This window comes from Gobio gobio, assembly GCF_949357685.1.
Source record: "Gobio gobio genome assembly, chromosome: 2".
Lineage (NCBI taxonomy): Eukaryota > Metazoa > Chordata > Actinopteri > Cypriniformes > Gobionidae > Gobio > Gobio gobio.
Window position 1 is genome coordinate 54,099,749 of NC_137098.1, and position 26,843 is coordinate 54,126,591.

General features: G+C 38.1%; 1 protein-coding gene across 2 annotated transcripts in view; it reads left to right on the forward strand.

Moving 5' to 3' along the window:
- Positions 1-26,843, forward strand: part of pcsk6 (proprotein convertase subtilisin/kexin type 6) — a 102,617-nt gene that overhangs the window by 10,658 nt on the left and 65,116 nt on the right. For both annotated transcript variants that reach the window (XR_013818492.1, XM_079843557.1), the window contains exons 3-8: positions 1,467-1,577; positions 2,808-2,951; positions 4,780-4,856; positions 11,210-11,298; positions 20,971-21,143; positions 21,416-21,628. Coding sequence is in view for 1 of the 2 variants with exons in the window: in XM_079843557.1 (XP_079699683.1) it covers positions 1,467-1,577; positions 2,808-2,951; positions 4,780-4,856; positions 11,210-11,298; positions 20,971-21,143; positions 21,416-21,628 (807 nt within the window). In the remaining variant the exon portion in view is untranslated. The remainder of the gene's footprint in view (positions 1-1,466; positions 1,578-2,807; positions 2,952-4,779; positions 4,857-11,209; positions 11,299-20,970; positions 21,144-21,415; positions 21,629-26,843) is intronic.

Below are 26,843 nucleotides of genomic sequence, written 5' to 3' on the forward strand. Positions count from 1 at the left end.
AGGATAATGCACCCTGCCACAAAGCAAAAATGCTTCAGGAATGGTTTGAGGAGCATAACGAGTTTGAGGGGATGACTTGGCCTCCAAATTCCCCAGATCTCAATCCTATCGAGCATCTGTGGGATGTTCTGAACAAACAAGTTCGATCCACCTCGCAACTTACAGGACTTAAAGGATCTGCTGCTAACATCTTGGTGCCAGATACCACAGCACACCTTCAGGGGTCTAGTGGAGTCCATGCCTCGACGGGTCAGGGATGTTTTGGCAGCAAAATGGGGACCAACACAATATTAGGAAGGAAAATTAGGTCATAATGTTATGCCTGATTGATTTAACTGAATCTTTGAGTGAGTCAGAACAATGAAATAGCTATTTCATTAAAAAGAACTGGCTCATAGAAGTAATTTGTTCATAAATTGCCAGATTCAACGATGGGTCAGCTACAATTGTCGTGCTGCAATGTTGCATTTAAGATGAGTTGTCTATTTATTATTTTTGTACTTTTGCTGCACCCAGCCTTTCTCTCGCATAACATTCAATTCAGCCTCCAAACAACTTGCTGGAGATTCATTAGTGGTTCAGTATGATCTAAACATTCAAGAATTATTAATAGAACCAAATGTCATAAATCATTTGGTTCTGTTCATTTATTTATTTATTTCATAGAACCGATTTTTAATAAGAACTGGTTCTTGATTCCCAACCCAACACAACCCATGCATTTATAGCATTGGGACTGTAACAGAGAAATACATAATTATTGCAATATGTGATTTTCATTACATTTCCCTCTGGACCTCTTTAATGAAGGCAAGAAAGTGTAGTGCACTAGTGATTCTGAAGTTAAGTTCTTTTGAGGGGAACCACAAATCCAGTCATTGCCGCAAGACAAATAAATCTGCGGGCATGGCTGGGTGACTTTTCTAATTAGAAGTCCACATCCCTTTATTTACAACAGATGATACATTTAACTGGAAGGATACAGAGATCTAGATAGATCTGAATTTGTTTGGTGCTGCTCTAATCGATATGGAAAGCACAACAGCACTTTCGTCCTTGCCTTTTGTCATTTTTAGACTAGCGCACACTCTAATCCATTGTTGCCTTTATATTTAGTATTCAAACATGTTTCCACTAACCAAATATAATAATAATAAGTGAATTCTTAAATTGGCACATATTAGGGACAGTAATGTGTATAATAAAAGGTGAGAAAACGTGCATGTATTTTGGATGGTGTGATTATTTCTTCTTCAGGCTGGATTTAGGAAAGCACGTTTCGGAGTACTACATTCCCATTTGTTCCTCCTCAAAATGCAATGACTTCATGAGCCTCACGTAATGGAAAAGCTAGAGCGTGACTAAATACAGGCTGTGCATTTCGCAGACATGTTTATGTGCATGAAGGTGAGCATAAACTGTTTAGTCTTTTATGTGAGTCGATGTAACCCGGGCTTTTTCTGCAGGTTGAATGGGCGCAGCAGCAGGTGGTGAAGTCACGAGTGAAACGCCACGCCAGGAGTGACCCGAGCTTTATCCACTTCAACGATCCCAAATGGTCCAACATGTGGTACATTGTTAGTAGATATTTCACACATTCAGTCCTTTATTTCATATCTATGCTATGCTTACCTTTTGACCCTTTTTTCTAATGAAGAGATTTAGCAAATGAATCGCTGCCTCATTTCCAGGGACTCCTGGAGAAAAGGGCCACTGATTTGTGCTTCATTAAACGGGCTCATTTGTGAAGCTCCTGTTGTTTTATTTGTTTTATAGCAGGACTGCTTCCGCTGCCCTTGCCTCATAAAAACCGAACTGTGTGAAAGTAGTGTTTGTGTGCTCTAGTTTGTTTCTCTAACAAGCTTGATGCTATGAATTACAAATTAATTCATATCGTAGGTTTAGTGATGTTGAGAGGAAATTAAATGAACACCGTCACACTAACACTGGCATCAGTCAGTCAGTCATAATCCCTGGTTCCTTTGATAAAAGCTGATTTTTCCATTGGCTTTTGGATTATTGCAGAAAATAAGCTCTGTGACCAAAACATGCAAGTATCATAAACTTCTGTTGTTCACAAATGAACGCAACTTTTATGAATTCAAAATTGGGATTTTATTTGGTAAAGTGAACAAATGTTATCCTACTTCTCTCTGTAATAATTGTTTTAGTTTGCATGGTAGGCCTACTCCTGCTCTTATTTCAACAAGCTTCTCTTTTATTACTGATTGAAGAGTGTTTTCCTTCCTTCCGAAAAGTGTCTTCGAAGGACTTCAGACCTTGTGTGTCAATGCAAATCCTTTTGTTCTCCGTATATCAGTATCAAACACTACATGATTAATGGTTAATCCATTAGAACTGATGTTTTCAAACATTATTAAAGCGTATTCTGTGTTTATTTGCATTCGCATGATTAATATTGCAGCACAAAGGTATCTGAGACTGTTTTCAATCCGTCCTCTGATGTTGACTTCACACTTGGGACGTCTTTGTTGATTGTGTCCTCAAAGACTGCGTTGAAAAGAATCATAAATGAGACCCTGAAGGACACGCAAACCTCTGCCGCTGAATAAACATGAATCGTCCCGTTTAATTTACAGGTTCATGCGGCCACTTGCTGTGACATATTTCCTCACAGACGGATTGAGTCATAAGGTTACTAAAGTAATAAAGACTTGTGTTTGTGTAGAGCAGATAGAGTGTCACTAATGTCCCAATGTTTCCTATTTTCAAAGTCAAATGCGTGTGCCTGAAACTGATTGCAAGTGAAGGTGCATTGATGTTGATGACTTCTTATTGTCTTCCAGCACTGTAGTGATAAAAGCAGCCGCTGTCGTTCAGAAATGAATATCCTTGCGGCCTGGCAGAGAGGCTACACGGGTCGGAATGTGGTTGTCACCATCTTGGACGACGGTATTGAGAGGAACCATCCGGATCTGGCCCAGAATTATGTGAGATTATCTTGAAACTTTCTGTAATCTTTTAAATTAATGCTGTTAATCGATTTAAAAAAATTAACTAATTAATCAAATTTTTCAATAATTAATCGTGATTAATCACACCTAACACTTAGTAAGTATTTAATACATTTTTATATTGTAATAATTTCACATTTAATCTCCAAATTGATGTAGAAACAACATACAGTAGCCTATATTTTAAATATTTGTTTAATAATTAATAAAGATAATAATCTTTTTATGAAAGAAGGCATCACCAATACCAAAACCGCTACTGATGTCTCTATGAAATAATTATTTTCTAAATTTTAGCTATTAATTATAGCCTTATTTCAGCATTATAGTATAATTGAAAGCTATACATTTGAATTTTAACAACTTTTAATATAATTGAACTTAAAACAATCTCCACATAAACCCATTATAATAATGCTGCGTTCCAGGCAGGTTTTTGAGCCCGTAAATTACAACTTCAAACCACGACTCACGACTTTGTAGTGTTCCAGGCAAAGTCACGCCAAACTGCCTGAGCGCAAGGAATTGTGTGGTAGTTTGATGTAAACAAAGCGTGGTGGACCGTACGGGGTGTATGCTCATTTACAATCATTTCTATCGCCAAAGGTGCTTACTCCTTGTTTATTTGAGGGAAACGGAGGAGAAAAACAGCGCAGACGGCAAGAAATGCTGTTATACCTTTTATTTTACGTTATTTGTATATTTGTTTCATAAACACTTCATCCGTAGGGGGCTGCCATTGTTGCTTCGCGGGCTATGTGACGTCAAAACTCGTAACTGGGAGTACATCGATCTAGTACGAGTTCACGGGTGGGAAGTCACGGGTTTGACTGCCGTTCCAGTGCACTTTCACGGGTAGAAGGTTGGAAAAACACGGGTTACGGGCATTAATGTCACATTAACTTGTGCCCTTCAATACATCAGGGCTCACTTTTTTCTATCGGCCCAGTCAGAACGGTTGAGATTTTTACTTGCCCTATCAAAATGCACAAAAATTTATAGTTTTCATTGTTTTTGACTTGTAGGATGTAACCTTGTAAACAGTGATTTTTTTTTTTTTAGGTAGGTCTAACAGGTAGGATATATACATAAATTGAATAATTATCAAACACTTTACAGTATTCACTACATAAATTATAAATTAAATATAGAATAATACTTTTTAAAGCTACAGAAGTTATTCAGTCAAGAGCAGTAAGTAATTTTCTCTTTTTCTTTTGTTCTTTGATTATTCTTAATCTGTGACATCTTAAAGTGACAGTAGCCTAATAAACCTACTGCTGTTTGTAGGTCTGACACGCGTTCAATTTTCTCAGAACTCTTTACGTTCATTTAAGACTCCCATTTAACTAATTTAAGACTGCTTGCGAGGATACTCGACAAAACGTGCATTTTGTCATAATTTTGTGTGTTTTTGTCCATTCAAGTGCTGTTTGAAGCAGCTTTCTGTGCGCACGAGTCGTGGTGTGTCATACAGACCGGAGATTCACAGATGCGCGCCAGTACAGCACTGTGATCTATTTTTGTCTTGTCGCGACTCGCGCTTGAATAGTTTAAAAACTACAGCGAAAAAACTACAACTGAAAAAAAGTGTTAAGTCTTAAGTGTTATTTTTACTAACAATAATGCTGTAAATGCATTTGAGTGTTATTTTATAAGAATGTTTTAATAGTTTTAGTTGAAAATGTTGTTTAATAGTTCATAGTTTTAACACTGATCTGCATAGCATGAATTATAAAGTCATTGCTTATTTCATTCTTCATGCCTCAGATGCTTTATTTGATGTACTTTGTCTGTTATTTAGGATCAGCTTGCTAGCTATGATGTGAATGGCAATGACTACGACCCGACCCCACGATACGACTCCAGCAACGAGAACAAGTGAGGCCTGATGTCTTCACCACACCGCTTGTCTTAAATGCATCTCATTTGCTGCAAACACATCATTTCTTGCTTTGAGTGATCAGACAGTGGATAAGTGAAAAGCCGTAACATCCTTTAAGCAGTGAGATTATGTCCAGTGGACTTTTTTGCAGTTTAAAGTCCCCCGGTAGGCAATAATTGTATCCCTTAAAACTCAGATTTGATCACTAAAATTACATATTTCCTGTGAAAAAATGTTTAATGAACTTGAGTGTAACTCTACACCCTTGCTTCATTTAGTATACATGGAACCATGAATATGCAAATTAGCCCCGCCTCCACTCACTCAGACCAGCTCAGAGACCCACTCGGGCAACTTCACTCAAGTTACTGTAGTAAATGCTGTAATTAGCATGTGTAGTAACATTTAATAATGTGTAGCTAATGTTACACAAACCATGTTCCTGTTCGCCATCTCAGTCTGCCTTCCTATCCTTAGAAACGCTTTGAACATCTTAGAACGTCAGTGGAGAAAGGCATATAGTTCATCATAACATCATAATATACATCATACACATCACCCACTATATTGTTAAATGTACACAATTTTTACAGAAAAATATACTGGGAGAACCTTGCTTCTCTTGAAACTCCCCTGCTTCACAGTTAATGATATGCTAAAGCCCGCCCGCTTGTTGACATGATTGGTTACAAGGTAGTTTGTGACGTCAGAAACACCAAAGATATTACTGTTATATTTTTATGACTGTCTTTGGTTCACTGCATTTTTAAGGAGAAAATACTCAGCAATGGTGTTGACTTATGAATTTACACATGGTTTGTCTTAACTTTAACACCACATAGACATATAAACAACATTTAAAAACTTGATTTTTACCACAGGGCGTCTTTAAATAATTGGTTTGTTTGAAGAGAGATTTGAAGTTTTAAAGGTATATTGACCTTGCTAGGAGGTTGCTAAGATGTTTTAATGGTTGCGAAGTTGCTAGTGTTTACTGGGTATTTTTAATCCGTCCTCTGATGTTGACTTCACACTTGGGACGTCTTTGTTGATTGTGTCCTCAAAGACTGCGTTGAAAAGAATCATAAATGAGACCCTGAAGGACAAGCAAACCTTTGCCGCTGAATAAACATGAATCGTCTAGTTTAATTTACAGGTTCATGTGGCTGCTTGCTGTGACAAAATAAATAACACCAGCAATAATTTTATACGTGAGGTTGTTTTTTTGGTGTTCTGGGTGGTTGCTAGGCAGTTTCCAGGTTAGCTGTTGGCACCCTTATGGCACGACAAGGGATAATCACAAAAGTGCGCACCTCAGGTCACGCAAATGGATTGTTGGATCTGTGCGCATGCTGCAGTTTAAATGCCTCACGCTAATAGTATTTATAGCACCAAACTTAAAGGTGTCATGAACTGGCTTTTTTAATTTTTTTATACTGTTTTCTGAGGTCAACGTATGACGTTCGCGTGGTTTTTACATTCAAAAACATCATAATGAATAAGTAATAGGCTATTTTCTGCCTTGGTTTTGAACCTCTCTCAAGACACGGTCGCTTTTGATGGGCGTGCCGCACTGAAGACTTGGAAGTAAACGCCCACGGCTAGGATTGGATAAGAGTTGCATATTTAATGAGCTTCTGCTCCCCCTGTCAGTGACAGCGTGAGGCAAACGGCAACCGGAATGAATCTCCCAGCCCACAGCCAGGGCTCGCAAAATGTCTTTATCAAACACAGTGATTCATCTTTCATCCACCCGCGATTGATTGGAATGTTATTCTTTTATTAACGTCATTTGGCCCGCCCGATCGATGAATATAACCGCGAACCACACACACACACACACACACACACACACAAATGCTTGCGCGCCCTTCAAATATCAAGTCAAGAGAGTGAACAATGCACATCAACAACGTAATGAACCAAGAACACCACAAATAAAGTATTCTCCTGCCTGTGACAGCGTTCTTCAATCAGAGATGTACACTTAATCAATACTTTCTGTAACAATGCAATACTATCGTATATAAAAAAAATTTTTTTTACTCACATTAGTGTGTTGCTTCATTCGTTCATGTAATCTCATCCTCTCTGCAAATCCAGTTTCGTTTACAAACGAATCCGTGTTCAAATGAACATATGTGCAATGTCTTCCCCACGTGAGCTGGATATTCATAAAAAATAAAGTTCATCCATGCATTCATAATATTGGAATCCGAAAAGCTTATTTGGTATGTTTACTGCTTAGAAATTCGATGCGGTTTAGCTCTATGCTGCTCTTAGCTGTCATGTCAGGCACGAGTCGGTGGGCGGGGGTATAGAATCAGGCGTTGTTCTTCTTCTGTTGAGGCGGTGCATCACCACACTCTTACGTAATAGCCTGCACATTCTGATATCGATCGTTTGCTGGGCCTGGTGTCAAGAAAAGCTTTTCTTTGACTAACAAGGACGTTTTCAGCTCTGAAACGTACAGGATATTCTTATATTACCATGACCTTTTATATATCAAAAGCTCAAGGAAAAGTTGATTTCTCAATTCATCACCCCTTTAATAAAACAGACCATTTGACTATATATGATTGATGATCACCTCAAATGGTTGCTGGGGTGTTCTGGGTAGAACTGGATAGATTTTGGACTATCTATAATAAATACAGCAATGTTTTGAAAGAGCTGTGATATTTGGAGCAATGCAAATGAAGCCGTAATGCTGGACTCGTGTGATTTTGCGTGTCAACAGAACTAAGAGGCTTTATGTTGGGGAAGCATTGAAACCAATCCAATCTTGTGGGATTGAGTGTGGTGTAGATTTAATTGAAAATGTCTCTGTCTTTGATAAGCACCTGATTTAATGCTTGTTCTCTGCTCATGCCGCATGTTTACGAATGAACTGCCAAGAGCTCAGGCGAAACTTCAAAGCGCTGGTTTGTTAATACTCATCAGGATATTTGAAACGGAAAACAATGCAATGTTCAATTCATTTTTGAAGTGTGGAACGTGCCTCCCGGAGCAGAAACTTAAATGAGTGAGGACAAAGAAAAAACTATTAAAAGAGACTTTGGTAAAAAGGTGCACTGAGCGAACGAGAGAGTGAGTGAACAGTGCACAAGATAAAAATGCAATTAATGCATTGCTAATGCAGCCTGCAGCGATACACTGGGAGTGGTGGGAAGACGATTGAATTGCATATCAGTTTCAAAATGTGCTGCCTCTGGAGTCCAAAACAAAGTTTTTGCTTTTAGTTACCAAAATGAAATTTTACTCTATTTACTTTCTTAATGCATGTTCCTGATCAGCATGTTAGAATGATTTCTGAAGGATAATGTGACACTGAAGGCTGGAATAATGATGCTGAAAATTCAGCTATGCATCACAGAAATATATTACACTTTAAAATATATTCAAATAGAAAGCACAATCAATACCATTTTTGAACATTGTGGAATGTCACAACCCGATAGAGAAGCAGCATACATTTGTATTGATACATACATTTTTTGTAGAAATGTGTTACTAAAAACTGAAAATTCACAGTTGCTTGCCATGGAAGAGCAATAGGAAGGCATGCAAACGTGTGGTGGTGTTAGGGGAAGACATAATGGAGTGTAAAAAAAATACAAGCAAATGTGAATTTTCAGTTTGCATGAAACACATTTCCACAAAATAAATGTACTATTTGAATAAAAATATACATTTTCTTTTTATACAGTATTGACTTTTCCCAGTAAATGTTTACCTATTAAAAATTCAGTATTATACACAAGCATTCAGCTAGCCAAATCTGACATTCTTGTGCAGTACAGAAAGCAGTCAGTGTCAACAAAAAACATTTTGACCAGTGTGGCTCATATGATGACAATATTTTTTTTTGGGTGGCATTGGCAAATTTACTGACACAATAGCTAGGTTTTGAATCATGAATTAAATGTTCTGGGTGAGTTACTACATTTTGCAGACATGCAATGTAGTTCTAATGTTCCAGCAAACAGTACAGTTTAGAGAATATTTTGAAAAATGTGCCAAAGAACAACTGTAAATGTCTTTCCAACCCCAAACATTTGAACGTTGTTTTAACTGACATGCTCCATAATAATGGTGGTAAAGAGAGAACCAATGAATCAAGGTAGCTTTTCCACAAGCTGAGGTAAATACTATTATATAGAAGGTGCACATGCACACAAATACAAAACACTATCATGGTAACACACAACACCAAAATAATGCAATAAACATTAATATAACACATACCTGATAGCGACTTAGATAATAGATAATGTACATACCTGATAGCAAAAATTAAGAAGAAACATAATTATTACAATTAAAAACCATCAAATGTGAAATGTCAGTTTACGTTTTTTTCACTGTAAATTAGAAGATGATTTGTTATTTTTACTTTACAAAAGGGTACATTTAACAATATGTTACTGTAAAATTACAAAATGTAAGATTAACTGATTACAGTTTTTCTCCGTATACAGGAATTTATTGTTAACCAATTAACAGAATTGTACTGTCACATTTTTACAGTTTGTTTTACAGTTAATATTACAGTCAGGGCCGGATTAACATAAGGGCTAGGTGGGGCTGAAGCCCCAGGGCCCGAGCACGGAGGGGGCCCGTGATTGGCCGAGGAAATGATTGACAATGGATCGGGTGCACCTAAAGTTTTCCTGTTGGGCCGCTCACCAAACCACACCACGCCCCCACAAATTAAGCGCTGTTATTTACGCTACTGGAGTGCTGCGAGTGCATGGGAAAATCAAAAGCCAGGTGAAGAAATTTGGAAGAAATCCAGCAGTCACAGTGTGAGAGCAGCTGGATCATCTCACGCACAGTGCTGACAAACTTGTCCGCTGCAACTCGTTCGCTCTATTGAAGTCTTAGCGTTTTAATTTGATACAAGCCCAACATCGTGTACAGTAAAGGCTCTGTGATGAAACTAGCTGAATCAGACTGAAAAGCTCCGACCATGTAATCTGAAGTGTGGAGGTAAACTATAGGCTGCCTACACGATGGCCCACTTGTCCCACCTTCAAACATGTAATTTTACTGACGGCTGCTTCTCTAATCTCGAAGTTCAACGCGGGATTAACAAAACGCTTTCTTGATGCAGTTTACACATTTAAAGCTACACTGTGTGATATTTTCCCCCATCTAGTGGTGAAAAGGTATATGACCATCCAGTGAATATTAGTTTCTGTTCCTCTGAATTCCGATTTCGTTTTAACTCCTACGGTGGCCGATTTAGTCCAAGATTAACATGGCTTCCAGTTCTACCTCGTCCACATTCGACACGGTGCCATCGAGTGTTAAAACGCGAAAGGCGAAGCTTGAATTCACGGGTATGTCCCTCTTTGTCTAATGTACTTTCAAGATGGAGGGGCAACATGGCGACCGGCATTCGAACCCCTTACCCGTATGTATTTTCAATGGCATATTATAAACTTACGAGAATACTTTATTACTTGAAAGAAGTAAATATACATTAATGAGCACATATATTTTTGAAAGAACTAAGTGTTTTTAGCTAAGAATAAACAAAAAAAGTTACACAGTGTAGCTTTAAACATTGGTTTGTTGATGGACATGCACTTGCTAATGCTGATGGGGAGGAATTACAGTTTCAACACCTCATAATGTACATCAAACTGAGTAGTGTATCACTGAGAAAGGTCCTGCTCAAGTCGTCCTTGTGATGGAGGTTTGGGTTGAATAACTATTTCTTCCAACGTTTCATCATCGGACCCTCGGATTGATATGGTAAAATCAACATCATTGTTACTATCTTTACAGTTTGTACAATCGCTGAGCTTTAGGAAGCCCCTGTAGTTGAAGTTAATGGTAATGGCCGTTTTGTTTCCGACGTGCGCGATAGACCAATGGTAACAAACTGGGCCATCAGAGCAGAGTACCTTGCGGAAAGGAGGGATTTAGAAAAACTGATTCATCCAACGAGTCATTTGAGAATCATTGAAAAATGTGGTGATGTGCAATGGATGTTATGAGAAAATGAAAGTGATTTTTGACCTTTGATGCATGTAAACCTGTTGTAGGAGACCTCCAAAACAAAACCAGGAGCCTTTAAAATAGCATACTAGGGGCACTTTAAATCAGAGCCTTGTGTTAATGTGCACTACTCAATCCAGCCTTTTTATGAATTTTTTTACACTATTTAAAGTTTTAATTAGCAGTGTAGAGAGGACAGAATACAGTGAGGAGATAATGGGGGAGCAAGACTGGCATCGTTCCAATTCTGATTCAACTCAGACACAAACACATACTAACATATTTACATTTTTTGAGTGATTTTTTTTTTTTGATTGATTGCATTTCTTTTTCTTTCCAGGCACGGGACACGATGTGCAGGTGAAGTTGCTGCTGTAGCCAACAACTCGCACTGCATTGTAGGTATAGCCTACAACGCCCGCATAGGAGGTATGCATCTCTTGAAAAACAGTCTGTTTACTTCCCTGCTCTGCTTATTTTCTAATAAATGTCAGATGCTATTTCAGTAACAGACCCGCCACAGCCGACACTCAACACAGACATGGATTGGCAAAACTGACCAGTTGCCGCAAGTGGCTAAACCCTGATCAAGCAACAGGTTTTAGACCCAGAGTAGATAAGACTGGATTATTCCACATGTGTGCACAGGATTAAATCGGCGAGACGGCCGCACTCCTGTCCGCCTCTGTTCGGAGAGTTCATTAATTTAGTGGACAGCGAACCGCTCGACATTCATGCGCTCATAAGCAATTAATCCTATGAAAAGGGTGATCAGTTTTAATCAAAAAGCGGATTTCATGATATGCCATCAGCCATCTGGGGCCGTTTTGTTTGGGCCGCAGCTGCACTGAAAGACGCAAATATTTCCTTATTGTACTCGCAGGTGGCAGTGCCGACAAACTCATCCTTTCCTCTGACTTGGCGGGGTTCGGCTCTGTGTTGTTCCAGTTGCGCTGTGTGCCAAATGCATCAAGTTTAGCGATGCAACTGCGAGTACAGGATAGGGCTGCATATACAATCTCTTTAGGAGCCAAGCGAGGGTGTGAAGCTTCTTCTGAATTCATTCATTTTCATTAGTTTTACTTGTTGGCATTGGAGTCTGTGGCTTTCAAAAAGTCATTAGACTTTTAGGCCAGGGTTTCTGAAACTCTTTCAAACCACAGATCCATTTCATAACCCTCACTGTTTGTGGACTCACTTCAGGAATATCTGAAAAAGCATTATAGGGGCACTTTAAATATTACCTTTCGTGTAGTGTGTATAGTTGTTTGTGAATGTGAAAGGTCTGTCAGACGCAGTTAAGATGTGGTGTTCTGATTTAGTATCTGCTGACAGAGATGTTGTCACGCTATATGTCCAGGGTTGGGAAGGTTACTTTTAAAATGTATTTCACTACAGATTACAAAATACATGCTTTAAAGCAGCACTAGGTAGGTTTTGCTCTCGGGGTCCCCCTACAGTTGGGAAACAGTTTTGTCCTCTACTACTGTCGTAAAGTCTTGTCATCTTACATCAGTGGATGCATCGCACGTGCATTTGTTGACATGACAACCATGATAGCCCTGAATACTGCAGGAGTTCACATGCAGGTGTTCTGCTTGCGTCACGTGTGAAATGTCTTCATCCCAGGTACAGTGGCATATGTTTCAGCATGTCATATGAATATAATTTAATGGGTTTTATTTTTTTCAAATGCCAAATGATCGCGATGCTCACGTTTACAAGCCAGCGTCATTATAGTAGCCTAGTCTATTGGTTCCCGTTTTACAGAATCTATATGATACTTCAATTCAATGTTTGAGTGGTAGGTAATAACCATATCGTCAATATTATAATATCACGCTACCCTATCTGAATCTGCAAATTTGAAAAATCGATTTGCATTATAGCTTGAGGCAAGACAAATAAACCAATATCACAGACATGTTAGGTATCCTAAAATATGATTTTGTACATCTTATGTATTTACTTGCAAGAATGTAGCCCCTCCTCCTTCAGCTCACGCCAATGAGCAAACGCTGGCCCAATGTTGATCCTCATCCTGCCTTTAATCCGATCACTTTCTCGTTTCCTCTTTTTGCTTTCCTCCGACAAAACCTTAGCTTTCTTATTTTTCTGTGCTGCTTCAGCCATGACTATAACATCCGGCAAACAAACGATAGTTGGGCTCGCACGTCCGAATTTAAGGAAGTGGGGGTGGTGGTGGAAGTGACGTATATGCCGTAAAGCAGTCGCATTTTGTAGTTCTTTTTGTTCTCGGGTTACTACCCGAAACCCGAAGTTTAAAAGTACAATTAAAAACGATACACTTCCGTCAGGCTATGGCAGACGTGTCATTCAACCCATTGTAAGTCGATGTATCATCACAAGAGTCTTGAAAATATATTATGAAGGTTGAAAAGTTACCTAGTGCTGCTTTAAAAAGTCATTTGTAGCATATATTTTGTTAGATTACACAAGTTTTGTAACGTAATCTAAATACTTTAGAATACTTTGGAATACTAATAAGGTATGTAACACAAAGGGACCACCAAACAGAGGACTTGGTTTTCCTCTGCGTAATATTTTCAAGAACATCCATTTTCCACAATACCTTTTGAAGCAAAAAAATGCAAAAGTCAATGCAAAAAGTATTTTTGACGCAAAGTCAATCTTAGAACTCCTAGAAAAAAGAAAAAAAGCATTGATGCTCAAAAAAGGCAACACGTTGCATTAAGGTCTGGGGTGTGTAAACTTTTTGAATTGGATGAATGGTAAATTGTACTCATTTTGTCTTCTAGGAAACATGTAGTTATTAGCTTCTGAATTAGCTTCTGAAGGGCAGTACTAAATGAAAAAATATGATCTTTAAAAAAAATAAGAATAAGATAAGTTACACATCATCCTGTTAAAAAATGTTCACCCCCTGCTCTTAATGCATTGTTTCATGGAAACCTTTTTTTCTGCCAATAAATATTAAAATAAAAAAGGTAATTGTGACTTTTTGTATCACAATTCTGAATTTTTTTTCACACAATTGTGAGATTTACAGTGTTATAGAGTTATAAAGTCAGAATTCCGTGTTATAAAGTCAGAATTGTTAGATAAAAAGTAATTACCTTTTTTTTTTTTTTGTTAGTCGCAATTCTGAGAAAACATTTGTATAAATTCAGGCATTATGTCTTGTGGAGTATATGTAAACATCTATTATGAGAAGCTTTTTCAGGACAGCACTAAATAAAAGTAACATGCAATTTTTATGATCCCAGATCCCTCTTATTTTGTTAAGTATTAAAATGTTGCATATTCTGTAAGGAGTATGAAACTTATGAGCAGAAATGTAGCGTAGGATGCTATTGCAGGGTCAGAGTCTGAGAATCATCAATTGCTGTTTACAGTTTACAATTATGTTTAAATTAAATAAATGACATTAAAATTCAAAGTAATCACTTTGGTAATCTAAAACACTTTTCGGATGTAACTGTAATTTGATTACCACCCATTTAAAAAGTAACTGTAATGAAACACAGTTACTCAAATTTTGTATTTTAAAAAATAAACTAAGTTACATGTATTTTGTTACTCCCCAACCCTGTATATGTCAGTGTCATTATTTTAACATTATTTTCATAACTTATTATGAAATAAAGGCACTTACCTCAGAATAACGAACTTCCTGTCCTGTCAGGCATTTTGTGTGGTCACAGCATGCACTTTTCAATTGCGCGCGCAAGTGAGGAGGCGCAAACTGTATATTACTGATGATTAAAAGGGAATTATTTGAATTTGGGAATGTTTAACATACCCCCTTAGTCAGTGTGAATGGGTGCATCCTAATGAAATTAATGTGTACAGGTGATGCGTGTGAAGCTGATTATTTAAGGACTGGTTGAGTACTTCCCGGGAGAGACGTGCTGGGAGCTCTCACTTGTGGGGAAATGCTAGACAGCCGTTTGGGACAATTAGTGTATCCGGCGGTGAAGATATTCAGTTAGTGGGGGGTAAATGTGCCCGATAGTTAGGGATACGACTTCCTCTGTATTCCGTGTGGTTGTTACATAGCATTGTTGAGTCGTCAACTACAAGTGGGTATGGGAATAAGCAGGTGCAACCTTTAGGAGGTGGTTGTTGGGAATGAGGTTGTAATCTGCATCTTAGGAGAGACTGCACTTATGTTCAGGGAAATGGGAGTGGGTAGGCACAATAGGCCAAATGCCTACCCCAATGCAAGAACATTTTTATCAGTTGGCCTCATCGTTTCAAGGCGCTGGATAGAGGCGCCAGTCTCTTCTGGGGTGTGGGTTTGAATCCCACTGCTGCCACCAGTGTAACAACCGTATGGAATACAGGGGGCAGAGAACGGCACACCAGTATGATAGTTAACACACAATTCTTTATTAGTGGTTAAAACACAACACAATCTCATTAAACACATTTACCCCCTTTATCAGCTTGTTGATCCACACATAGATTGGCTCACTTTCAGCAGGGAAGATGCACTGTAATTTCCTTTGTCAATTAAGCCACTCGATTGAAAGAATCTGTCCATCAGGCTTGCATAATCTCTCTGCTCAGTTCCGGTCTCAGAGTTGCTTGTCACATCTATTTACACTGATCAGGAGCTCTCCTAGCCAGAAGTCGCATCCCTAACTATCTGACACATTTACCCTCCACTAACTGACTATCTTCACCGCCAGAGACACTAATTGTCCCAAGCGGCCGTCTAGTGTTTGCCCACAAGTGAGAGCTCCCGGCACGTCTCTCCTGAGCAGTACTTGACCAGTCCTTAAATAATCAACTTTAATAACACATTAGTTTCATTAGGACGCACACATTCACCCAAATTAAAATCATTTCCTTCTATTCATCACATGACTGATATTAAGAGCGAATGAAACTACAAGCATGCAACATCATAGTTATGTTGCCAGTTAGTAAGTCATGAAATTACCAAAATGTATCAATACATTACACAACTGAACGTCGTGTTGTTAGCTGGGAAGGATTTCCCAAAAATTTGGCTCACCGCTTAATGACCATGGGAAAATATGGGGGCCACTATGGCCAAACCAGTTAAGAACCACTGGCCTACATGAATACACAATTTTTTGTCATAACCTCCAATTACACGTCGTTTAAAGGATATAACATATAGTAATAGCTTTATCTGATTAATTAAATAAATAATCAATTACCAAAAGATTAATCGATTACCAAAATAATAGTTAGTTGCAAGCCATATTTTGTACTTTAATGGAATTGTGATTGGTGTCTGTAATCGCAAATGTTTTGCCTAATTTGCCATCTGTCCTTTAAAAATGTTGAAGTCCGATGTCCTCAATAATTCAATTCAATTCAATTCAATTCAAATTTATTTGTATAGCGCTTTTCACAATACACATTGTTTCAAAGCAGCTTCATAGAAAGTGCATTTCATAAATGTACATTGAAAAATGTTAGAAAGAGAATGTTAAAGAAAAATGTTAGGATAAGTTAATCAATCATGTATTATTTTAGGCCATAACAACGCTGGCGTTGAGTCGTCTCTTCACAGGCGTCGAGTCGTCTCTTCACAGGCGTCGAGTCGTCTCTTCACAGGCGTCGAGTCGTCTCTTCACAGGCGTCGAGTCGTCTCTTCACAGGCGTCGAGTCGTCTCATCACAGGGGCATCTGAAGTCTCCATGAGAGGCTGGATACAAACTGGAGCTGACGAACTAGTTACCTCGGGACTAGTGTCCCGAGATAACAACAGAAAAGCAGATGGGAAATAATTAGCATAGCTGCTGTTCAGAATATTAATGCTGTTGGTGCGATTTAACTGTAGTATAAAACGTATTTATAATGTGAATGCTTGGCTAAAGAGATGCGTCTTTAATCTAGTTTTAAACTGGGACAGCGAGTCTGAACCTCGAACAATATCAGGAAGACTATTCCAGAGTTTAGGAGCTAAATGTGAAAATGCCCTCCCTCCTTTAGTGGACTTAGATATCCTAGGAATGACCAGAAGCCTCGAGTTTAGTGATCTTAAAGAGCGCGATGGATTGTAGGGCGATAAAAGATCCGTTAAATACACTGGAGCTAAACCATTTAGGGCTTTATAGGTCAGTAGCAATACTTTGTAATTGATACGGAACTTAATAGGTAACCAGTGTAGGAATTTTATCATCGGAACTTAATAGGTAACCAGTGTAGTTTAGGAGATGATAAAATTGGTGTTATATGATCATATTTTCTTGACCTAGTAAGAACTCTAGCAGCTGCGTTTTGGACTAACTGTAGCTTGTTTATTGATGATGCAGGACAACCAGCTAATAAAGCATTACAGTAATCTAGTCTCGAGGTCATGAATGCATGAACTAACTTTTCTGCATCAGAGATAGATAGCATGTTACGTAGCTTAGCAATGTTTCTAAGGTGGAAAAATGCCGTTCTTGTAACATATGAAATATGATTTTCGAAAGACAAGTTTACTGTAGTGGATAAAGCGACAGGACATCATTCCAAGTTAAAGTTGTATTGTGAGAGGTTTTGTGGGCAGTTTTTTGGACCAATAAGTAAAACCTCCGTTTTATCTGAATTCAATAGCAGAAAAGTACACGTCATCCAGTGTTTAATATCATCAACACACGCTGTCAGTTTAGATAATTTAGCGTTTTCATCTGGTCGTGAAGAAATATATAATTGAGTGTCAGCAGCATAACAGTGGAAATTAATTCCATGTTTTCTTATAATATTACCAAGTGGCAGCATATATATAGAGAATAGCAGAGGGCCTAGCACGGATCCTTGCGGCACCCCATAGTCTACTGATGTTATCTTTGATTTTTCCCCATTTAGACAGACAAAATGGTAGCGGTCTGATAAATACGATCTAAACCAGTTTAATGCCTGTCCCTGAACACCAGTGTAATTTTGAAGTCGATCTAATAGTATTTTATGATCTATAGTATCGAACGCAGCACTAAGATCGAGTAGAACTAGTATTGAGATACAGCCTTGGTCAGAAGCTAGAAGTAAATCATTTGTGATTTTAACGAGCGCGGTTTCTGTGCTGTGATGCGGCCTGAATCCTGATTGAAATTTTTCATAGATATAATTTTCTTGCAAGAAAGAGCACAATTGAGTGGACACAACTTTTTCTAGTATTTTAGACATGAACGGAAGATTTGAAATTGGTCTGTAATTTGCTAGGTTATTATGATCTAATTGTGGCTTCTTAATGAGAGGTTTTATGACTGCCAACTTGAATATTCTTGGAACATGACCTAAAGATAAAGACGAGTTAATAATATTGAGAAGAGGCTCTTCCACTACAGGTAACAACTCTTTCAGTAGTTTAGTGGGTATTGGATCTAATAAACATGTTGTTGGTTTAGATGCAATGATAAGTTTATTTAGCTCTTCCTGTCCTATGGTTGTTCCAATAAATGACACGATTTGAGTAATTGTTCAAGTTTGTAGCACAGACGTTGCAGAACATGTTCTGCATGATAATACACACTAATAACCACAAAGTGGACAGATGATTGACTTGTTTCTCATCCAAATGTTGACTGCACATATCAGAATATGTCTCTACTGTTAAGTCCTGTCTGCAAAGTATTCCTCTTAAGAATAGTGAAGTGATGTTTGAAAAGAATTGGCCATTTTTCCAAGCCACATACAGACAGATTACCACAATGAAAGATGTGCTTTAGGTCTTTTGGCTCAGCAGTTGACCCCCCCCCCCATCACTGAAACGCTGCCAAAACTAATACGTGTCAGATTCAAGCCAATGACTTCATCGCCGTCTAATGACGTTTCTAATCTATTCGGCCTCGCCTTGGCTGCAATGTAGAACTTCAAGTCCTTTAACCATAATTAGAAATGTTGAAATGATTAGTTTTTCTGCTCTGTGGTTCAGAAAAGTGTTTACTCTGTGCTGTTTTAGAAGTCGAGAAATCAATTTGAGGTGTAATGCAGCTTGTTAGAAGTGAGAGGAATGAGAGAGAAGTGTTGAACCCCATGCATTTCCCTTTAGAGGTGTTTCAAGGAAGGAACAGCGTGTTGCACATATGGTGTTAGAAATAATAACGTACATGCACACACTTTCTCACACTAAACAATCGGGCTCTCTTCTAGTCTCATGAGCACACACGCATAACAAACACGCACACCTTTGTTATTATATTATGACAGGAACCTCCTTATTGACTTCTTGAATTAAACTGATTAATTCCACCTCATTAATTAATTGCCTCCTCATTTCAGTTGTTGTAACGGATAAATAAGGCAGGATACAATAGCAAGTAAAAGCTCGTTTATTGAGACAGAAGATCGCAGGTAGAAGCCAGAAGGCCACTGGAATCACTCGATGATATGGCAGAAGATCGCAGGTAGACACCAGAAAGCCACAAGGATCAGAGCGGTGCGTTGGCAGATGGTCAGGGCAGCACAGGGACGCTGCAGACAACCTAGCTTGGTGACGACGGTGAACACGGTGATGGTGGAACTCCAGGGTGCACACGGAACACAGGAAACAGGCAACGCAGGAACACAGGAAACAGGCAACGCAGGACCACAACGGGCACAGGCGGGAGAACACACGAGACATCCAAACAAACGCTCTGACAAAGACAAAGAGAACACAGAGAGACTAAATAGGGTGCGCTGATGATCTGCAGCTGGAGCGCTGATCAGCTGCGACAGGTGTAATGATCATCAGCCAACCAGCGGCTCCGCCCCATACAAACCCACATACACACACACACAAGAATGAGATGGTGAATTCATGAACCGTGACAGTTGTCCATCAAGTCCAGTCACCTTTATTTATATAGCGCTTTATACAATACAGATAGTTTCAAAGCAGCTTTACAGTGATAACCGGAAAATTATGCATTTTGGCTGTTTTTCAGCTGAAGTCAGTTCAGTGTTGATGCAGTTCCATTGTAAAGATCATCAATTATTAAATTAGTTAATCTCATCCATAAAGCAGTTCTGCAAATAAAATTGTCGTATTCCAGCTCAGTTCAGTTCTCATAATATTGTTGAATTTTAAGTGTCCCCAACTAAGCAACCCAGAGGCGGCATCAAAGATCTTGGCTGGTAGCTGAAAGGTTGTAGGTATGAACCCCAACTTTCACCATTTTGCACTTGAGCAAAGCACTTAAAAAGAGGTTACTCCAAATTGACCTGGCCTGTAGTAAGTTTACTGTAAGACATCAATTTTTTCAGCTAAATTACTTGCATAGATACTATAATTTTTGTACCACGTATTCTCTCAAGTTATGGAAAACTACCAAGGATTTCTTCTTTCAAAATAAAGCGCAAGAAAAGGAAATTAAGCAGTATGCAATTAAGCAGTAACGGAATGAAAAGAAAGACTGCAGATTATCGAGGCAATTGAAAACATCTCATTGCAGATTTGAAATTCAAATTTTTGTACATTTGTGTGCGTTACTGACCATATGATTATGTGCCTCTGTGTGAGTTTTAAAGGAATTCTCCAGTTGCAGGTTTGTCATATTGATATTTTTGTAGGAAATTCAATAGCACAGTTTTAAAATATCACATTGTACTAATGTCTTTTTTTCCTAAATCTAGTGGCTAAAATATTTAGTAAATGTATTTCATTTTTTGTTTTTTTTTATTTGTAAAAAGCTTCTAGAGACAGGGTTGTTGTTAACTAAAATGATTAAACATTGTTATTGTTAAGAAAATATAAATAATAGATGAAAAACCTGAACTTATTTATTTAAGTTAGTTGCCAAGGCAAAATTTCTATTTAAGTTGATGTACTAAGTTAAACTCTTTATTTTATCAAGCAGACTGTGCACTTTCATTACTCTGTTAAGTCACTCCCCTCAGATTGTTAATATTGTTCTGAAACGCATAGATAAATAAAAAAAAAACTGTGTTGCACTTTGTTTGAAGTCAGTGATGCCAAACACAATCTGTTTTTGCAGCTCGACCACAAAATGACACTTTCATGATGCATTTTAGAGCTTGCCAGGATAAACATCCTTTTGTTGCATTTTGAGTTTCATAGAGAAAAGAAAATAATACTGGTTTGGAATGGCATCGGGGTGATTATACAATGACTGGATTTGTTCGTTTTTGGATGAACTTTTTTTCTCTAAGGTGTTCGAATGCTTGATGGAGACGTGACTGATGTGGTGGAGGCCAAGTCTCTGGGAATAAGGCCAGACTACATCGACATTTACAGTGCCAGCTGGGGCCCCGACGATGACGGGAAGACCGTGGACGGACCGGGGCCTCTGGCCAAACAAGCCTTTGAACTGGGAATTAAAAAGGTTGTTGTCTCAAACTCACACACACAAACACAAGGGATTTTTCAATGAGTGACTGGCATCGTCAGGGTTGTTAAATTAAGACTAAATTAAAACCACAACATTTAAAGGGAAGTAATGTTTGTAAAGTTTGTAGAAATAAATGGTTGTTAATCTTGTTAGTGTTGTTGTCAACTTGGAAGTGTTGTTTTTGTTAAATAAATAAATACAATAAAAAAAAAGGATAAATAAATAAACAGTCTATTGTATGTCCTTGTTCACACGTTTTCATGTAGGGCCGTAAGGGTCTCGGCTCCATCTTTGTTTGGGCGTCTGGTAACGGAGGCCGGCAGGGAGATCACTGCTCTTGCGATGGCTACACCAACAGCATCTACACCATCTCCGTCAGCAGCAGTACGGAAAATGGCAACAAGCCCTGGTATCTGGAGGTCTGCTCCTCCACCCTCGCCACCACATACAGCAGCGGAGAGTTCTACGACCGCAAAATAGTTAAGTAACACGTCCATGTTCCCACGAATGTGAGTGTCAATCACACAGACATCTGTTAGACCACAGAAAGTGCATTTTCTCCCGAAGTACACTAAAAATGTCAATCAATATGTAATCCATTGATTAACATTTTCAAAATTCAAAACATTTAGGGCCAGATTTACTAACAGTATGCGGCAGCACAAACTTTTTGCGTAAAAAACTACCGTCAAGATTTACTGAAGACGCAGTGAAAAATGTTCGCTTAAAAGGCGTGGACAGGGTTATTTTTGCGGCTGACCTTATTGCACATGCATTTGTAGGAGTTTCCCTTTCAGAGACAAATTAAAAGAATCATGCATGGTGATTTGCTTTTGATCAATTTAATGCATCCTTGCTGAATAAAAGTATTACATTTCTTGACTTAATTATTCATAATTATTGACTGTCAAGAGCCTGAACCCATCAAAATTCAAGAGACGTTTATAGAGTAAAATGTTAATATTTGTTCACATTTTGCATCTCATGGGAATTAATGAAACATTGCCACTCATTCATATTTAGAACATTTGTTTTCATTTGTACAATAGTCACTTTTGGTTCTCTGTTGTGATGCTTGTTTCCTGAAACAAAACTGGTTGCGATGCAGTACAGAGTAAATTGAGGCTACGTCTACATTAATCTGGATAGATTTGAAAATGGAGTTTTCGTTTCCAAACACTCTCCGTCCAACTAGCGTTTTCCAAAAGTTTCTCATCCACACTGAAACGTCAGTAAACATCAAATTCAACTTACTGCGGATACGTAAAACCTCATAAAAGCTCACTGAGATAATACAGACATCAAAGTTATCACACAATGGCAGGAACATTTTATTTAGCAAAATATCTCCCCATTCACTGATGCGTCCAGGTCGCACTCAACAATAATTATGTTTGATCGAAAACGCAACTCCACTCGTGTTTTGCTGCAGGACAGCAAATGCAAGTACATTTTCTGTCATCCTTGCAGGACTGTGATATGAAGAGTGAATAACACATAACTCTGGCACAATAGCGGTATAAACATACACATATATTGGTACAATATGCGTCACATGATTAAACATGGGTAATCGTTTTCAAATACCTCCGTCTTTACAGTCCACACTATGACGCAAAGACGGCGTTTTCAAATTTATCCGCTTTGGAGAGCGTTTTCAAAAAGCTATTTTTCCGTTGACTTAAAACGCCGTCTCAGTGTGGACGGAAGGCCAAAACGGAGAGAAAAAGATGTGTTTTCAAACAAAAACATATTAGTGTGGACATGTCCCGAGTTGCTCTGTATGAAAAGAGTGTGTTCCATTATATGACCCTGTTAAGCGTGTATATGTTACATGTATGCTCTGTGTTCCCCCTTCATTGTATTTTTTGTTCAGTCCTGTGACCTAGGCTGAATCTGAAATCGCCCCCTAAACCCTTAATCACTATTCCCTACTTTAGTCCACTAATACAGTTCACTTGAAGGAGTGAATAAAAACGAGTGAGCGAATTCGGACAGCCGCTGTGTGTACATCGGCTGTACACTCGTTATTGCGGTGCAATGTGGGATTGAATGAGTTCACTCAAAAATGTCCACTATGGTTTCGGACACCACTACAAATGAATGTCCCCTCAAATAGTGCCCTATTTAAGGGTATAGGGGGCGATTTCGGATTCAGCCCTAGATTTCCCCAGTCTTTCACCTGTCTTGTTAATCACCTTGTTATCATCTCATTTGCTCTGTGTATTTAGCCTTCAGTTCTCCCTCAGTGTTTGTCCGTCTACGTTAATGTTAATATGGTTTATGTGACGTCTATGCTAGTTTCCTGAGTTTTTGTTATTAAAGTTCCTGTTTCCAGTTCTTCATCGTTTTGGTGAGCTTTCATCACCACGTTACGTAACAGTATCTTTGTGTACTCCATCTGTCATATACTCAACCTTTTGTCCTCGTTTTACTTTCAGCCTCGTAAGCATGCTCTCTGTTTTATTAGGTCATTTGCTCTCTTGATGCCCCATCTTGTGTCCTACAATTCATCTCAATTATTTCTGTGACACATTCTCATTTCATTCCTCCTCATCACCTTCTAACCCTAAGTATTAAACGTCTTACCGTTTGTGCAATGGACATGAATAATATGTGCTGTTCTATTTCTAAGCAATCTGGTGGGGTTTTTTTGCCTTGTGGGTGATTTAAAAATGAATGAGAAATCCCAACATTGAAGGACAGATCAACTTTTGACCGGACCAGTATAGAAATGCAGTTTCACATGCTGTTTAATGGTGATCTGCCAAAACTCAAACGTCTTCCATAGATCATCTGTCCCAGATCCTGTTGCTTATTCTGCTAATACAGCTGAGCTCTTGTTGTTTGGCTCTTTTCAAAAATATCTATTGATGAAATGAGCCGTTTGGAAAAAATACTGAGGCTATATGTTTGGTCCGGCTCCCATGCGCAGGGAAATCCACAGGGAGATATCAAGAGGATGAAGAGAAGTAGCGTTTTTTTTGTGTGTGTTTGCTTTCTCTTCCAGCAGTGCAGATTATGATGTTATCCTTAAGAATGACTACTGGGTTTTGCTTTGCTTCTGGTATTTGGTTGGGAGTTGTGGGCTTAAGAGTTCATTTACACATGCCTGACAGGTTTCTTTTATCATTTTCTCACACACTAATTTTGTTTACACCGTGTCTACACCAGAAAATACTGTTGTTTTAGTAGTGCTGTTGATAAGTGTTTACTTAAAGGGATAGTTCACCCAAAAATTAAAATTACCCCATGATTTACTCACCCTCAAGCTATCCTAGATGTATATGACTTTCTTATTTCAGACGAATACAATCAGAGTTATATTAAATGTCCTGGCTAATCCAAGCTTTATAATGGCAGTGAATGAGAGCCCAAAATTTGAAGCCCAAAAAAGTAAAATAAAGGCCTTCTGAAGTGAATCGATGCGTCAAGAAAAATATCCATATTTAACACGTTATAAAGTAAAACATCTAGCTTCCACCAGACCACCTTACGAAAAAAGCGCAACTGGCGCGATTTAGGACAGTGTAAGCGTTTTGAACTGTGAGAGGCGTTACAGTTTCTTTGTAAGTTGAATACCGAAGGCAGTCTGGCAGAAGCTAGATATTTTACTTTATAAAGTTTAAATATGGATATATTCAAATGTTGGGCTCCCATTCACTGCCATTTTATAAAGCTTGGATTAGCCAGGATATTTTTAATATAACTCCGATTGTATTTGTCTGAAAGAAGAATGTCATATACACCTAGGATGGCTTGAGGATGAGTAATTTTTGGGTGGATTTTCATTTTTGGGTGAACTATCCCTTTAAGTAAAACTTCAGAGCGGAAGTCATTTGGCACCACCTTGAATGGTATTTTAAAATACCATTAAAAATGACCTAAAACATCCTTCCTGTTGCTCAAACAATTCAGCATAGCATGGGCAATGCCAAGGCCATGGGTTTGATTCCCTTGGAAAGAGAGGACTGATAAAATGTGTACTTTAAATTCAATGTCGCTTGGGATAAAAGCATCAGCCAAATGTATAAATGTAGCTTTTTGACAGGGTGTCCATGGCTCCTTGAAGGATTTTTGTTTATTTCTTAAGGTGAAAAGATTGCATCTGTCATTTTTGAGATTTTGGGCTTTTCAAAAAGTGCTTTTTTTTTCCTTTCTCTCAGACTAATGGAAATAAAACATCCAAAATAGAGCTGCCACTAACGACTATTTTTATATCGATTAATCTATGGACTAATTTATCCATTAATCGATTAATCTATCGACTAATTTATCACAATAATTTTCACAATTTTTACTTAAAAACATTTAATTTAACTTGCAACGTTGGCCTTCAGTAGTGTACTATAAAAAAAGTATAAATGTAAACAAGCCCTTGACAAAATGTAAAACTAAAAGAGTAAAAAAGTACAAATTGGTAAACCAACATAACAAAAAAAGAGAATATCAGCAAATACTTTATATATAGAATAGTGTTGTCACGATACCAAATTATGACTTTGATACGATACCAGACTAAAATACCTCAATACCGATACTGAATCGATACCATGGCAAAAAACAGTAAACGTAATTGAATAATATGACAGAACTTACTACAATATTGACGTCGACTAATTAACAGCGTTGACGCAATCGATTGTATCGACCAATCGCGACAGGCCTAATCCAAAATACTGTTTGAATCTGTAGATTTCAGTTACATATCTTTCATAGTTACATATCTTTCAGTTATCTTTTAAAGGCTTTTTTCTCCTATACAATGAGCCAGAAATCTCACTTGCATAAACCAAACTTCATTGTTTTATTCCAATCTATATTCCAAATGATTTTACAGAAGGGTTTTATTCATATATAGTTTGCCTGATTTTATACAATACTTTATTACCCAAAATAAAAGTAAAAAAAAAAAAGCAATAATTTTGAACCAGACTTCCAACATGCAATGTTCAGGTTTTTGTTCTAGAAATGTATGCAAATGAGTGCATATTTAATTAGACAATGCCTAATTTGCATATTTAAACATGACATTTTAAGAAAACTTGTAATGCAAATTTTTTTTGCGATTCTTAATGTAATCAATCAACTGGAGAAGTACAGTGATATCTAATCTTTTTTTGCTTATTTTTTTATCCTTATTTTTTACCCTATTCACCGGGGGTGTCTTGCCTTAAAGGAACACGCCAACTTTTTGGGACTTTGGCTTATTAACTGTATTCCCCAGAGTTAGATAAGTCCATACATACCATTCTCATCTCTGTGCGTGACATAATTCTGTCTGATGTACCCCCCTGCTAGCCTAGCTTAGCACAAAGACTGGAAGTATATGGCTCCAGCTAGCCTACTGCTCAATAAGTGACAAAATAACGCCAACATTTTCCTATTTACATGTTGTGATGTGTATAGTCACAGCGTGTACAAATAACAAGGTTACATGAGACACAGCCATATTATAAACGTATACATACTGGGGACTATATTCTCTTAAGGCGCAGCACTGCTCTACTTCTGGGGAGTGATTTGCTCGCAGCACCTGAGAAGCAGCGTTGTTACTTGCGTCAACAAAACCAGCGTGACTAGGTAACGTTAGCTGTTTTTGCACATGAACCCACAGACAAAAATTAAAACTGCCCATCTCCCCTCCAATTCATTTGCAAGGTAAATGCTACAATCCAGAGAATTACCTCTAGC